The 14,097-nt window shown below is 37.8% G+C and overlaps 1 protein-coding gene and 1 long non-coding RNA gene across 3 annotated transcripts in view; both read right to left on the reverse strand.

Annotated features, from left to right (window-relative positions):
• The window catches only part of HLCS (holocarboxylase synthetase), an 86,781-nt gene that overhangs the window by 55,626 nt on the left and 17,058 nt on the right, over positions 1-14,097 (reverse strand). For both annotated transcript variants that reach the window (XM_082220496.1, XM_082220495.1), the window contains exon 6: positions 4,337-4,608. In XM_082220496.1, the coding sequence (XP_082076622.1) occupies positions 4,337-4,608 (272 nt within the window). The remainder of the gene's footprint in view (positions 1-4,336; positions 4,609-14,097) is intronic.
• Positions 1,061-4,330, reverse strand: LOC309531197. Its single transcript, XR_014219130.1, has 3 exons — positions 3,309-4,330; positions 1,859-2,926; positions 1,061-1,483 (listed from the first exon to the last, which is right to left on the reverse strand). It is a non-coding gene; the product is annotated as an uncharacterized lncRNA (long non-coding RNA).

Below are 14,097 nucleotides of genomic sequence, written 5' to 3' on the forward strand. Positions count from 1 at the left end.
CTACTGTGAGGTCACTCAGCCATTAAATTAGTTCCAGCCCACTTTCTTCTCTGTCTTAATTTTTTTTTTTGGGGGGGGAATATGTAGATTTGAGGGACTGGGATAGATTTAGTATCCAGCTTCAGAAAAGTTTGGAAGCCTATTAAATATAAACTTTATATACCCATTGTCTGAATATGAGATGTCATTTGCAATCTCAAGATCTCACAATTTCATTTATTAAATCACATTACATTTTCATATTAAAAAGCCTTCAAAACTCAAAAAAATTCCATAAACAGGAGGAAAAGCCTAAAATTACATTAATACATTTCCATGAAATCAAAGCTTATTCAAGATAATTTATTTGCATTTTATTAACCTGGTAAATAACCCTAGTACCATGTATAAACATGTTTGAAAAGAATAAAATAAATGGCCTAAGCACCACAGCATCAGCTCTTAATTCTATGCATGTTCTAATGTAGCTCTAGGCCAAAAATCCAAAATGTATATAACTAGTTCTACACAAAGGTGTCATTGTGCTCACATCTCTCAAAGGCTTTGTTCACATGAAAGACTATACCATGGCTTAGCTTTACAGCAAGAAACTAGTGAGTCTTGGACCAATGCCATCTTCCCCCTCCTGCACAGCTGCAAGATGAGACTTCAACTTTCATTTTAAGCTAACTGCAGCTTCTTGTGATGTCCCAACATGGACAAACTGTATTTAGCCTTAACTATAGTTAGTGGAATCAAGTCAATTTCAAACCATAGTTTATGAAACTGCGTTGTTTTCATTAACCATAGTTTAGGTTTGGGACATGACCTAAAATAGGATTATTAAAAATGGAAGCAGAAGTTTATTGTTTCCTCCTCACAGTCATAGCTTAACAGTAAATGCAATCTGGGCCAAAGAATATCCCACACCCTGCTTTTGAGAGAATGTTTGAATGCAATTTCAATTATGGTCCGGTGCGCCTTATGGAGCGAAAAATACGGTAGAAAGAAAGTGCTGTTGATGTTAAAAACACTTATGGGAAGTTAGTTCTGCTACATGATACCCTTAGCTACAGTGACAAAAAAAAAAAAAAGCAATAAAGTGAATATTAACTTTACACAGACTCATTTGACTAGATCATAAATTGACACATGTACTCTTTTATAAAAAAAGTTATTTTAGATATTTTTGGAGTTACCTTAAATCTACATTAATACCAATCTGCAAGATTTAATAAGACACAAGGCACTCCACAAAATCACAGGTTCTCTATACCTACATCACCACCCTCTCTACCTTTCCACCCACTATCCAGCAAGAAGGGGACATTACTGAAAGTTAAAGAACACATTCCAGCCAGGCTAAATCACTTGAGGAGGGAGCAGAGCTGGGTCAGTGAGGAATGGGTATTTGGTAGAGTCATGAAGGCTGGATAAAAAAGCCTGGAGGACTGTATTTTGCCCCTGGACATGAAGTTCCCCAACCCTGCCACAGGGCATTTTTCTGTCTCCTAATCCCAGCCCCTGGGATGCGGGTGGCGCTGTGGGTAAAACCTCAGCGCCTAGGACTTGCCGATCGCATGGTCGGCGGTTCGAATCCCCGTGGTGGGGTGCGCTCCCGTCGTTCGGTCCCAGTGCCTGCCCACCTAGCAGTTCGAAAGCACCCCCGGGTGCAAGTAGATAAATAGGGTCCGCTTACCAGCGGGAAGGTAAACGGCATTCCGTGTGCTGCGCTGGCTCGCCAGATGCAGCTTGTCACGCTGGCCACGTGACCCGGAAGTGTCTGCGGACAGCGCTGGCTCCCGGCCTCTAGAGTGAGATAAGCGCACAACCCTAGAGTCTGGCAAGACTGGCCCCTAGAGTCTGGCAAGACCTTTACCTTTACCTTAATCCGAGCCCCACTCATAGATGTCAGGACACAGGGGCATTAGCTGAGTAAAAGAGCTTATGTTATAAATCCAGGACAAATTCCCTTATTAAGAAAGAGGAAAGCAGCCTCCAGTGAAACAAGCCTGAATCAGTGATCAGGAATGCAACATGGTTGGATAGCTTGGCCCTTGCATGGGCCAACTAGACTTTCTAGTCTGTCTTATCCCCTCTCCTGACAAACAATGTGACCATTCCCTCCCTATGCTGCATCCCAGGAATTAATGCCCCTCCCACTCTTATTATCCCTCCCCTACACACCCTGAAAGAAACACAAATCCACTTGTGCACTCAGATGCCTACCCCCACACTCAAGTCAATGACATGGATTCATTTTTTATTTTTATTTTTTGCATCTGGTCTGGGGTAAAGGTTGTACCACCAACAGGAATGTGGATGTAGACTGAAGTAGTATAGGATACAATACAAGTGAGCTTCTCCCCTGTGCCACCTGTGACCCAATCTCACTTCAGTCATTCTGCCAGCATTTCTTTGTTGCTGAAATGACTCTGCGGGGAATCATTCCATATCTGGCTTTCTTATGAGCGGAATATTTTAAAATCTTTAACTACTCAGTCCACACCAACTTTAGTGAAAAACCCACTGTGGAAACATATTAGTGTATCTAGTTTCTAAGAAAAAGAATCAGAAAAAGAAAAAGAATGTTCACGTAATTGAGGCTGCTATCCTATACTTGAAAGACACAGACTGAAAGGCAGTAAGATTTGGCAGATGCACTGTTCTGCTGATGGAAAGCCAGATATGGATACGTCTATAGGATATGTCCGTTTAAGACATGTGACCATTATATTTACTGCAGAGTAACTTTACCTTTCCATTAAATTAAAAGTCAGTTTTTTTCATTTAGCTAGAGAATAGCACAAAATATAATGAAGATTTCAACATTTGCCTTGAAATATTCTAAAATTATACCATTTATGGAAAACTGCATGCATATAGACAGTTTGCTCAGTACAGTTTAATTAACCTGTAACTAAAATATTAGCACATTAAGGCATAACTAATTTATTATAACGGGACGCGGGTGGCGCTGTGGGTAAAAGCCTCAGCGCCTAGGGCTTGCCGATCGAAAGGTCGGCGGTTCGAATCCCCGCGGCGGGGTGCGCTCCCGCTGCTCGGTCCCAGCACCTGCCAACCTAGCAGTTCGAAAGCACCCCCGGGTGCAAGTAGATAAATAGGTACCGCTTACCAGCAGGAAGGTAAACGGCGTTCCGTGTGCTGCGCTGGCTCGCCAGATGCAGCTTTGTCACGCTGGCCACGTGACCCGGAAGTGTCTCCGGACAGCGCTGGCCCCCGGCCTCTTGAGTGAGATGGGCGCACAAACCCCAGAGTCTGTCAAGACTGGCCCGTTCGGGCAGGGGTACCTTTACCTTTACCTTTACCTAATTTGTTATAGCATAAGCTCTTGAAATTAGTTGCTGAGGTTAAAAACCTGAAACAGTTATGTTCATAAATTAAAGAACTACAGCTATCAATGAGATACTCTTTGCTCATTAGCTTTTCTAAAACCACAACTGCAGTGATGCTGGTGGTGTGATTCCAAATTCTAAAATAACGATTTTAAAATAACAAAGATTTATACAGACCAAAATTGCCAACAAGAAATGTTCAGCATGTTAGCCTGCTTGCTAAAAAAGAATGTTTTGTTTCACAAGCTCAGTTTCAGAACAGTCACAATGGAAAAATGTGGAGCTGCTTACCTTGGAAACTGTGCAACATATATTTGCTGTTGCAATCTTATAACTCCACTTGTTCAAGTTCAAATTAGAAATTCATTCAATTCCTGCTAGAAAAAGGCTGATTCTGTGCTCTGAGTTTCTTGTGCAGAAACAAGTTCCACCTCCTCCAAACACTAGAAGGAGATTCTAGGTCCATGCAATCATCTGGGGAAAGGGCCTCTTCCAGTGGAAGAGTACACAGTGGAAGGGCCGTACACATAAATAAGTTTTTTGGACGTTATGAGATAGCTTAACTCTAACAGAGTATCCTAAAGACAAAAGGAGTTACCTTCTCATCCCTAATCACCATTCCAACCCCACATGGTCAAAAGACAACTGCCACCCTGCAACATGAAAAGCTGCATACTTGCATGGAACACCCCTGAGCTGCTGTGTCATGAATTAAAGCTTGTGTTGTTACATCTATAAGACTGAGGATCTAATGCTCCCAATACAGGAAAACTGTACTATAGGCTCTGTAGTAAAGCATATATATTGATTAATGAATGACAGTTTATATGTTCAACATTTGCTAACCTCTTTCAGCAAATTGGTCAAATGTTAAGGGTCTCTGTATTCCTATGCCAGAACTATTTTCAGTAAATTGGGAGTATGTAAAGTCCAACAGAACATTTTTGTTTTTGCCAACTAATATATAGAAAAAAAGTTATCACCATCACAGCTAATCTTACCCATCAAGAAGATTCATGGTGGTTGATGTAACTTCAGCAAACAGAACCACTTTCCCAAGCTTCTTTGTATGTAGATTTTGCCTGTATCTCTCAAAACTGAAATGTTTGGATGAGAAAGCTTCCATCTCAGTAACTACTGGCATGAGCGAGGGTGTTACTTCTGTTCCTTTGATGCAAGATGATACAAACTTGAGGGACACCATGTTGGATCTGATTAATCCTTCTGCATTCACGTTTCTTTCAAGCCACCCCAAAAATAAACTATGGACATCCTGTTGGGCATAAAACAAAATTAGACAAAAATCAGCTAGGAATCATTTATTTGAACATAAGGTTTTCTAACAACAGTTTTCCCAACACATGCTATGCTTATCAGCTCACTGAGTTTTAAAGTCAGTTTGAAACAGTTTGTGCCCCATTATTTGATGCACCATTGTATCATTTACTTGAAAATTTATCACCTGCTTGTTCATAAAAAGGTTTACCTGAGCCAAAAGGATGTTGATGATGGTCTGAATGCATCTACCAGTATCTAGTGATGTTTTACTGATGTTTTTACTGATGTTTTATAGCTAGTCATAGATTGATTTCATTGTATTTTATATGTTGTAATCTGGCATATTATAATCTCTTCTCTTTTTGATGGACAATAGTCAAACCACCTTCAGATGGAGCGTTTTTGCTGCTGAAATGTCTGACTTGTTAAGTCTCTTTTACGACTTTTACTGCAGTGCATTGTTCTTTTTCAGATTTTAGCAAATCCTTTATGCTTTCACATTTTTTATGTCACTTGGAGACATATGTGTCAAGCAATTAATCAATTGAAAAAATGATGAATACAATTTCATGCCAAAATTCCCTTTACTTCATCAAAAAGAACTATTTTTTTGTTTCAAACTAGTTTTTTTAGCCAAATATATTCCTTATTAATCTTAATCTTAATCTATTTTAATATGTTAACACGTAGTTCCTTTTCAAGTTGTTGAAGGAAAGAGCATTATCTAAAAAATGTGAAGTAGTTGTTCAAGCCCATTCTACCTTCTTCTCTGATCCATGAGATTTTGTTTAGCGTCAAAAAGGGGCTTCTTTTAAAATATACTGGCATATGAAAATGTATGAAACAAGGGAAGACCATTGCCAATAGTAATCCATATCCAGTTTTATTAAGCATTATCTCAGAAATATAATATTGTTTTTAGGGATATTGATAAGGCATAAATATTAATAAAAATGAAACAAACCTATATGTGTGTCTGTAAACTACTTTTTCAAAGCTATGAACGAAAAGAAAATCCCTACACCTAAGTGCTTTGATTCCAGAACTCAGAACTTAACACTATTTACAAGCTATAGACCAAGGTGTGCACTGTTTTGTGGCAGCCTCTAGTGGCTACTTAAATGAAAGGTGTTGGTACTAATGTTCAAATATCTGACCTTATATTCCCTTGAGACCTTGTCAGAAATACCACATAAAGAGTACAATTGTGAGACCGAGGTTCCTGGTAATGATTACAGAAGCCAGCATCAAATTATGAGAAAGAACACAAAACATATATCAGTAGCCATGTGTGTTAAAATTAAACCATGCTTAATTAGCTAAGGATGCATGCATTTGCTTGGACTGTGTTTTACACAGACACCTGCTGGCATTTGAATGTGCCATCACAGCAAATCTCTATATTTTGCAGCCCTATATCAGGAAGTTTTTACTGTTGGATGTTTTATTATGTTTCAATATATGCTGTAAGCTGCCTAGAGTGGCTGGGTATAAATAATAAAATTATCATCATCATTAGGAAGGTGGCACTCTTCAAACACTTTAAAGTTTTGCTATTAAAAATACATAAGTGTTTATATCAATAACAACCTACCCTAAAACTGGTAGAATATTAGTCAATGACAGCTCAATTTAAGTAACTTATTAAGCTCCTACCAAAAGAACAAATTTTAGTTTATAATCTTAAGTGTTATACAATGATTTTATGTTCACAAATTTAAACCATCTTTCCCCTTTTAAAACGGGTATGGGCAACCTCCACATTTACTCATGCTCAATATGTGTGTGACCGTGCACATGTGCGTGTCGAACCCGGTAGTGACCAAAAAAGTCACAAAAAGGGGTTGGGCAGGAACGGAATGGGGTATTTGCAGGCTTTTGCCAATGGTGTTTCAAATATATGTGATTTCATTGACGTGTGTAGTGCTTTGGAATGTAACCCCCACATAAATAGAGGGTTGCCTGTATTATATCTGAAGCAAGCCATGGGCACTCACTTTGCACCATTAAGCCTACTGTTAGTAACATGGACGATTGTATGCAATACCCCACTTGTTATACCGAAGGATAATGTGACGTAATAGCTCCCACTTTTTGCACATTACTAGATGGCTAGATAGCTCTTTCAGAGCCAAATTCAATATTCCTTTTTGACATGACAGGAGGTGCTATTTCATCTCGGTGGTTGCATATGTAAATATTTCTTGTCAATTGTATACCAACAATACCGTAAGCATTCAACAATGCAAGGGAAAAGGTATCTGTTTCGTTAACATAGTAAATATTAGCTGACATCACATGGCATTTATCACATGAAATGGAAAGGTAAAAATTATCTCATTCTTGTGTCACCAAAGAAAACATGAACAAACTGAAATCTAAAGGTTCTTACATTACACCATATGCTTTCTCCTGCTTCCCTGCCACGGAGCAAACCATAGTTACATAAACTTACATAAACTCACTTCAATGAACTCTGAGGCTTTTTGGTTTCTAGGAATAAAGTCCAATATATATTTTTAAACAAAATACAAATGCTATTTCAGCTGTTGCTTTATAGTAGGCATAGATTTTAAGTCTCATGCATGAGCGTCGACTTCAATGTTTCAATTTGTGGAAGTTTCATGATCATTTTGGCAGTGAACCTAAAGAATTACTAAACCTAAAGAATTAAGTTCTAGGACAAAAATAATGTAACTCTTGCACACATGCAACTGGAACCTTGTAGGGGGAAAAGCCATTGTGAAACAATCTGGAGTAAAGGAATGGAAAGTTAGGAAAGCATTAAGTACTCACCCACCCTGTAACTGTTAATTAAATGCCAAATTTGGTCATGTTAAAACTACAGAAAGCTCTCGAAAGTATGGGTGCTATTCAGATTCTGACATGTTTGTAATGTACACATCAAAAACAGCTTTTAAAAAAAGAAACAAATTATAAGGAAGTACACATATTACAAAATTTAGGAAAAGGTCATGTAGAGGATGGGTATATGAAATCAATTAAATCTTTTACACAGTGCATAATAGCTGACATCTAGTACAGATAAAAGATCCTTGAAATAGTAACTTGTAAGTTTACAAGAACACTGTCAAAAATCTATAAAGCTTAATATACATATAGCTTGAACTTAAATTCTATAAGACCATATATTTATTAAAATTTGCTGCCAACTGAAACTTATACACAGAGTAGCAGCAGTGTATTGAAGACTATGAATAACCCGTTTCTAACATGACTGAATTTATAGATATCACACCTTCATATAGCTAAAACGTTATTTTTCTAGCTTATTTTCACTTGTAAAAAGTTTGGTTCAAGAATCACCTTTATTTGAAATTTAGAAAAGGGTAAAAATTTATCAATAATGTCTTTGATTATTATTTTTTAAGTACTACACTCTGGGTCTTAATTGAACACCATGAAGAAATCAAACTGGCGCACATACTTTACTTGCTATATTACCCCCAGACATATAAAAGTGAAACTGTCAAATGTCCTTTGGAGACCTTCCATGTCATTATACCAACACAAACAAACTACAATCTAAAACAGTAGCAATAGGAGCCTCGTGTGATCCAAAATAAAGGAAATGGTAACACCAGCTCCAACACAGTCAATACTTGAAAGTGGTCTGCTGATAAAAAGAAGTGACATCTGCTATGATCCCAGGAACCACACAAAAAATTAATTTCAAAAAGTTGTTTGAATTCCTATACTAGAATGACACCTCCCCCCCCCCGCAAAGTAGTGCAACTCTGAAAGTGGGAGGGTTGCCTCTCACCTACACTATTTTGTTTTAGCACATAATAATAAGAAATAGTGATTTAAAGTTTGCAGAAATACAAGTTTAACATCATATACAAAGCTGATAAAGATATTTTATTTTTTTCTCAGCTGAAGACAGCAAGCCTAGATAAATGTGGGGGCCTAATCTGGGTAACATTTCATAAAAGTGTGTTTTAAATAAAGTTGGCAGACATGCTTGCATTAATGCAAATAAGGACAAACCTCAGTTCTCGTTCATTTGGAAATTCAGATTGTGCAGATAATACAGCTACAGTGCAATAAATTTAACTTTTAAGGATTTGCCAGACACAACCTATCAAACTGTGACTATGACATATAGCAAACTCTTCACAATCAATGCGCTTTTGGCCTCACAATGCCCTGTTTAAAATTATTGTTGTAGGCTGTCATAAATTAATGCAGAACAAAGGTGAGCATAAGGGCCAACTGAAACCCTTCTAAGAATATAAAAAGAGCTATGCTGAATTAGTCCAAAACTCATTTCATCCAGCATTCTATTCTCACAATTACCAATCGGACGCCTGTTGGAAACCCATAAGCAGGACATGAGCACAAAACCAATCACTCCAATGTGCTATCCAGCAACTGGTGTTCACAGGCATTAGACAGTACCCATTCATCATGTTGAGTACCACTGATAGTTTTATCTTCTGTTCCCTTTAAAACCATCTAAGCTGGTAACCATCACAATTAGTATCATTAATTTATTAACTGCCTTCTAAACTATCATCTCAAAGTGATGTACAATAAAAACAGGAGAAACAGTAAAAAACACAAAAAGCACACACATTTAAAAGAACACTAAAAATATTACAATGAAACTAAAACAATAACTAGGAATGTCAGAGGACTCCACTGAAAATGCACCATAAAATAGATTTCCTTTCATCTACTCGCTTGAGCCCCATCTCAACAGACTCCTACTATGAAAGCTTTCCACCTTAATTCTCTACAAATGTTTTAACATGCAAAAACAGATATGCAAATTGAACAGCCATTCAAATTGCTTTGCAATATATGTTATTTAGATATTAATTTATGTATATTTGCTGTTGTCCAACAGGTGCCTCACAGTTTGTGTGAGTGTCGGGGCGCGGTTGAAGGATGGATGGCAGTTAACAGATTGAGGTTGAATCCTGACAAGACAGAAGTAATGCTTTGGGGGGACAGGCGGCGGGTGGGTGTGGGGGACTCCATGTCCTGAATGGGGTAACTGTGCCCCTGAAGGACGAGGTGCACAGCCTGGGAGTCATTTTGGACTCGGCGCTATCCATGGAGGTGCAGGTCAATTCTGTGTCCAGGGCAGCTGTTTACCAGCTTCATCTGGTATGCAGGCTGAGACCCTATCTGCCTGCAGACTGTCTCGCCAGAATGGTGCATGCTCTAGTTATCTCCCGCTTGGACTACTGCAACGCTCTCTATGTGGGGCTACCTTTGAAGGTGACCCGGTAACTACAACTAATCCAGAATGCGGCAGCTAGACTGGTGACTAGGAGCGGCTGCCGAGACCACATAACACCGGACTTGAAAGACCTACATTGGCTGCCAGTACATTTCCGAGCACAATTCAAAGTGTTAGTGCTGACCTTTAAAGCCCTAAACGGCCTCAGTGCAGTATATCTGAAGGAGCGTCTCCACCCCCATTGTTCTACCCTGACACTGAGGTCCAGCACTGAGGGCCTTCTGGCAGTTCCCTCACTGCAAGAAGCCAAGTTACAGGGAACCAGGCAGAGACCACTCAGAAATAATTCCCACTGAATTCAATGGAATTTACTCTCAGGTAAGTGGAGTTAAGATTGCAGTCTTAATCCATGTTCTCCTGTGGATTTTAAAATGCAACAGAGTACATCTTTCCAAGGGTGGCCAACTTTTTCGGATTGTGAGCAAGTTTTGACAGATTGCTGAGAGTGTCAGTCACAAAATGGCTGCTATAGAGAGGCATGGCAATACACAAAATTACACAGACAACCATAACCCCACCAACAACTGTATGCTTATCATGAGAAGTCAGCTATGGTTTGCTACTCCTGAATATGGTGCACTCTTTGGCACACTCTCTTTCTCTCTCTCTCACACACACACAAAAAAAAAAACCCCCAACACGTGCTGTTGCCATCTAATAACAACACGGAGCATCCTGCATTACCAGGAAAAACATACAAGGTATTCACTCACATTTCATATAAATCTCTTAGAGGGTACCTGCACATTTCCCCCCATAACCTGGGCTAGAGACTTGATTTTTAAAATTAAAGCTCATAGTCTGGGTCTGCTTGATTAATGTACCGCTGGAAGCCTTCATGAGCATCATGGTACCTGTGGACATTGGTCTGATGACCCCTGCATTATTATTCTTTTCACATGGAAAGAAGTGATCTCTTTTATTAGCTGTAAACTTTATCTGTGCCCTCAGTTAAAGTCCAAACTTCTTTGTCAATGTGGGAAGAACCACCTGGATTTGGCTGCTCAAATTTACCATCCACCCTCTTAATCATTATTTTCAAATCTTAAAATATTTTTGCACTACTCCCAGTCAAATCTCAACTGAAAAAAAAACATTATTGTTCTTCACATAGCAGGAATACATTGGGACACACACAAAATTACTACAGTTTAAAACATAAATTAGCTTCAACACTGTTTTAGCACATGCAAATGCATGACCATTTGCTGTATTAAATACACAATTAAGAAATAAGTGTTCTAATAAAAAACACTTCTATGTTGTTAATTGAGTGACATGAGCTTCAATCCTCTCAAGCTTACTGAGATATGCTGCAAACAAAATCTCACTTACCTAGGAGTAAGGCCCATTAAATTTAATTGGGTATACTGAGTAGACATGGTCAAAATTGCAGCTACATATAGTTTTGTGATAGGCGATTAGCAACTTCATTAACTTTCATCTTTAACACGCCATAAGACTGCTTGTTTTGCTAGAAAAGACTACCTCTCTGGAAACTCATTAGCTTTGAAGGGAAACACATGTGGAAGGTTTTGATTTGCAAATATGTTGATGGATGAGGCATGTCTATTGTACTCCATGGTATATGTATTCCAATGTATTTGAAAATAATTTATTTCCACATGACACACCTGAAGAAAGACTTGGGTAGAATAAACTCATTGCAGAATGAAAAAATACTAGAAGAATGTGCATCTATGTGAGAAAAAGATGGTGGAAGTTTGTACATCCCTAGCAATCACCATAATCTGTTGCAGCAAATCTGTTGCAGCAAATTACACTGTACAGTATGAGAGAGGAAGTATGCCATTCTCCATACATGCATGGTTTTATGCACCTCTATCTTGTCCCCACTTGTTCACATTTTTTCCAAACCAAGAAGACCCAAACTCCAGGCATCAAGGAATCTCTCCAACTCCACCCTCATGTACTAATTGGAACAATTTCATAATTTAGAAGAAAATCTCTACCAACTTCCCAGCTACCACTGCATCCAAGTTCTACTCCAGAATCATTGCAAATAGAAGTATTTTTTCAGTAGCTTATTTTTGAAGACACACAACTATGCTGTTGTACTCTCTGCTACCGAGTATTTCAATGCATAAATATAGAGATGTTGATATAATATAATGCAAGCACAGTGAATATAATTTTGCAATGCCTGCCCTTTGTAAGGTGCACTCTGCTTTACTTTTTCTCTCACTCAGTGCTGTGAGAACAGTCTGGAAGCAATCTTCTTAGCAGCTGCTCTCATCAACAAACTGTTTATTGTAAGAAAGTGGTTAGGTCAAAGGCTAAACATCATCCTAAGCTGAAAACATACAATATAAAAAATTAATACCGTTCATGCATAAGAAAACACTCTCTCACATAAAGAGAGTACCATGTTCATGTCAGAAATGCCCAAAAGTCTACTGGAAAAAAACCGCCTGTATGTGAATGAGCAGTAGTTTAATATGAAAGCAATTGCTGATTTCCTTTCAGTATTTCAGAAATAAATTATTTTTACCAAGTAGTCACAATAAATAGAATGTAACCAATGTTTTTAGACCTTTTAGAAGATTAAAACATTTTGCTAGTCTGTTAGTGATGTCTCTTTCAGTCATAAAAACTGCAGACTTGCCACCATATAGGATTAAGTTTGCCACAGCTATTCCAGCAAAATATAATAGCATTTCACAGTACTGAAAAAGCTATCAGTCATTGACAAAAGCCATGTATACTGAATTCTTTACTGCAGCAATTTTAATGACATCATAGCCCATAGGTTGTCTTGGAACATTTCACCATAGCAATATATTTTTAAATTTGCACTTGAAAAACGTTTCCATTATAGGATTTGGGTTGCAAAGCATCTTATGGTATTTTCTTAAAACAAACTTCAATAATGCGCCAAGCAGAAGATGCAACAGAACTGTTTTAATGTTTGGTATCAGCCACAACTTTTAAAGAACAGCAGGAATTTATATATAGCATTTATTTTCACTTAAGTCATAAATTAAATTACCTTATGTTTTCAGCTAAAGCATAAATTCCATTATTTCATTATATCAGGAATTAGCAGTGTAATTCCTCAGAATAATGAACAATGAAATGTAGATTGGTCTAAATAGCACTAATAATAAAGCAATATTCTTTATAAGGCATTCTAAGATGAAGTGGATTACGGTACTTAAAACATACATATCTATGGGTGTAAGCAGAATGACAGGTGTTCAAGCAATCTGCACTTAATTATGTGACAGTTTTGTGCATACCACATAATGCAATCTGTCACCTACTGTTCTTGTTTAGCCTTTCAGGGCTTTTTGTATGAGAGTATAGAATCATAAATCTTAAGAGTTGGAAGGGACCCCAAGGGTCATCTAGTCTAACCTCCTGCAATGCAGGAATGTCAGCTAAAGCATCCATGACAGATGGTCATACAACTTCTGTTTCAAAACTTCCAAGGAAGGAGAGAGCTGCTGCAACCTTATGAGAACCTTGATAAGCAATCTGCTGCAGACCATCCTGAAGGCTATATGGCTGCTTGTGATGGAGGTGGCAGGGGAAGAACAATTATTTAAATTCAATTCTAAGTACAGAGGCCAAGGACTGACTGTTTATTTAGTTTGCTTAGCAGTTTGGAAGGGGATAAAGACTGAGGTTTTCTTTTTGCCCAGTCTGAGAATCTGGCCTGCTGGAGATTTCTGCATCTCTTTTGTACAAATAAGTTTCCAGTTTAAGGTTAGTGTGAATTGAAACTGTTTTGAATTCAGCTATTTTAGTAGTTTTTTAAAAAAAACTATTCATGATTATTTATTCTACTTTTAATGTTTGATTTATATGCAGGGAGTCAAACAATGAGTTCATCTTGGTTCCTTTAGTTCCTAGGATGCTAATCATTTTAAGACTTATAGTTCATTATATTGATTTACTTTTGATCAACCATGGTTCTGACAAAATAGCAGCAAACACATGAGAGCAGATTCTTTCAATACAGTAGTTGGAATTTTAAAAAATACATATCAAAATTTAATATGTGTTTAAATTTGTGTGTTTTTTTTAATTCTACACCTTATTCATTTGTTGATGGTCTTATTTTTGTTTACTTTTTATAGTGGAATTTTTCTGGTTTTATTAACCTTTTGCTATTTATGGTTTATTTGCAAGATGTATATGCTAAGTTTTCATCAAGAATTGTAAAAGACTATGCCTAAGCAATAAAAC

The sequence above is a fragment of the Podarcis vaucheri genome, assembly GCF_965113315.1.
Source record: "Podarcis vaucheri genome assembly, chromosome: 4".
Lineage (NCBI taxonomy): Eukaryota > Metazoa > Chordata > Lepidosauria > Squamata > Lacertidae > Podarcis > Podarcis vaucheri.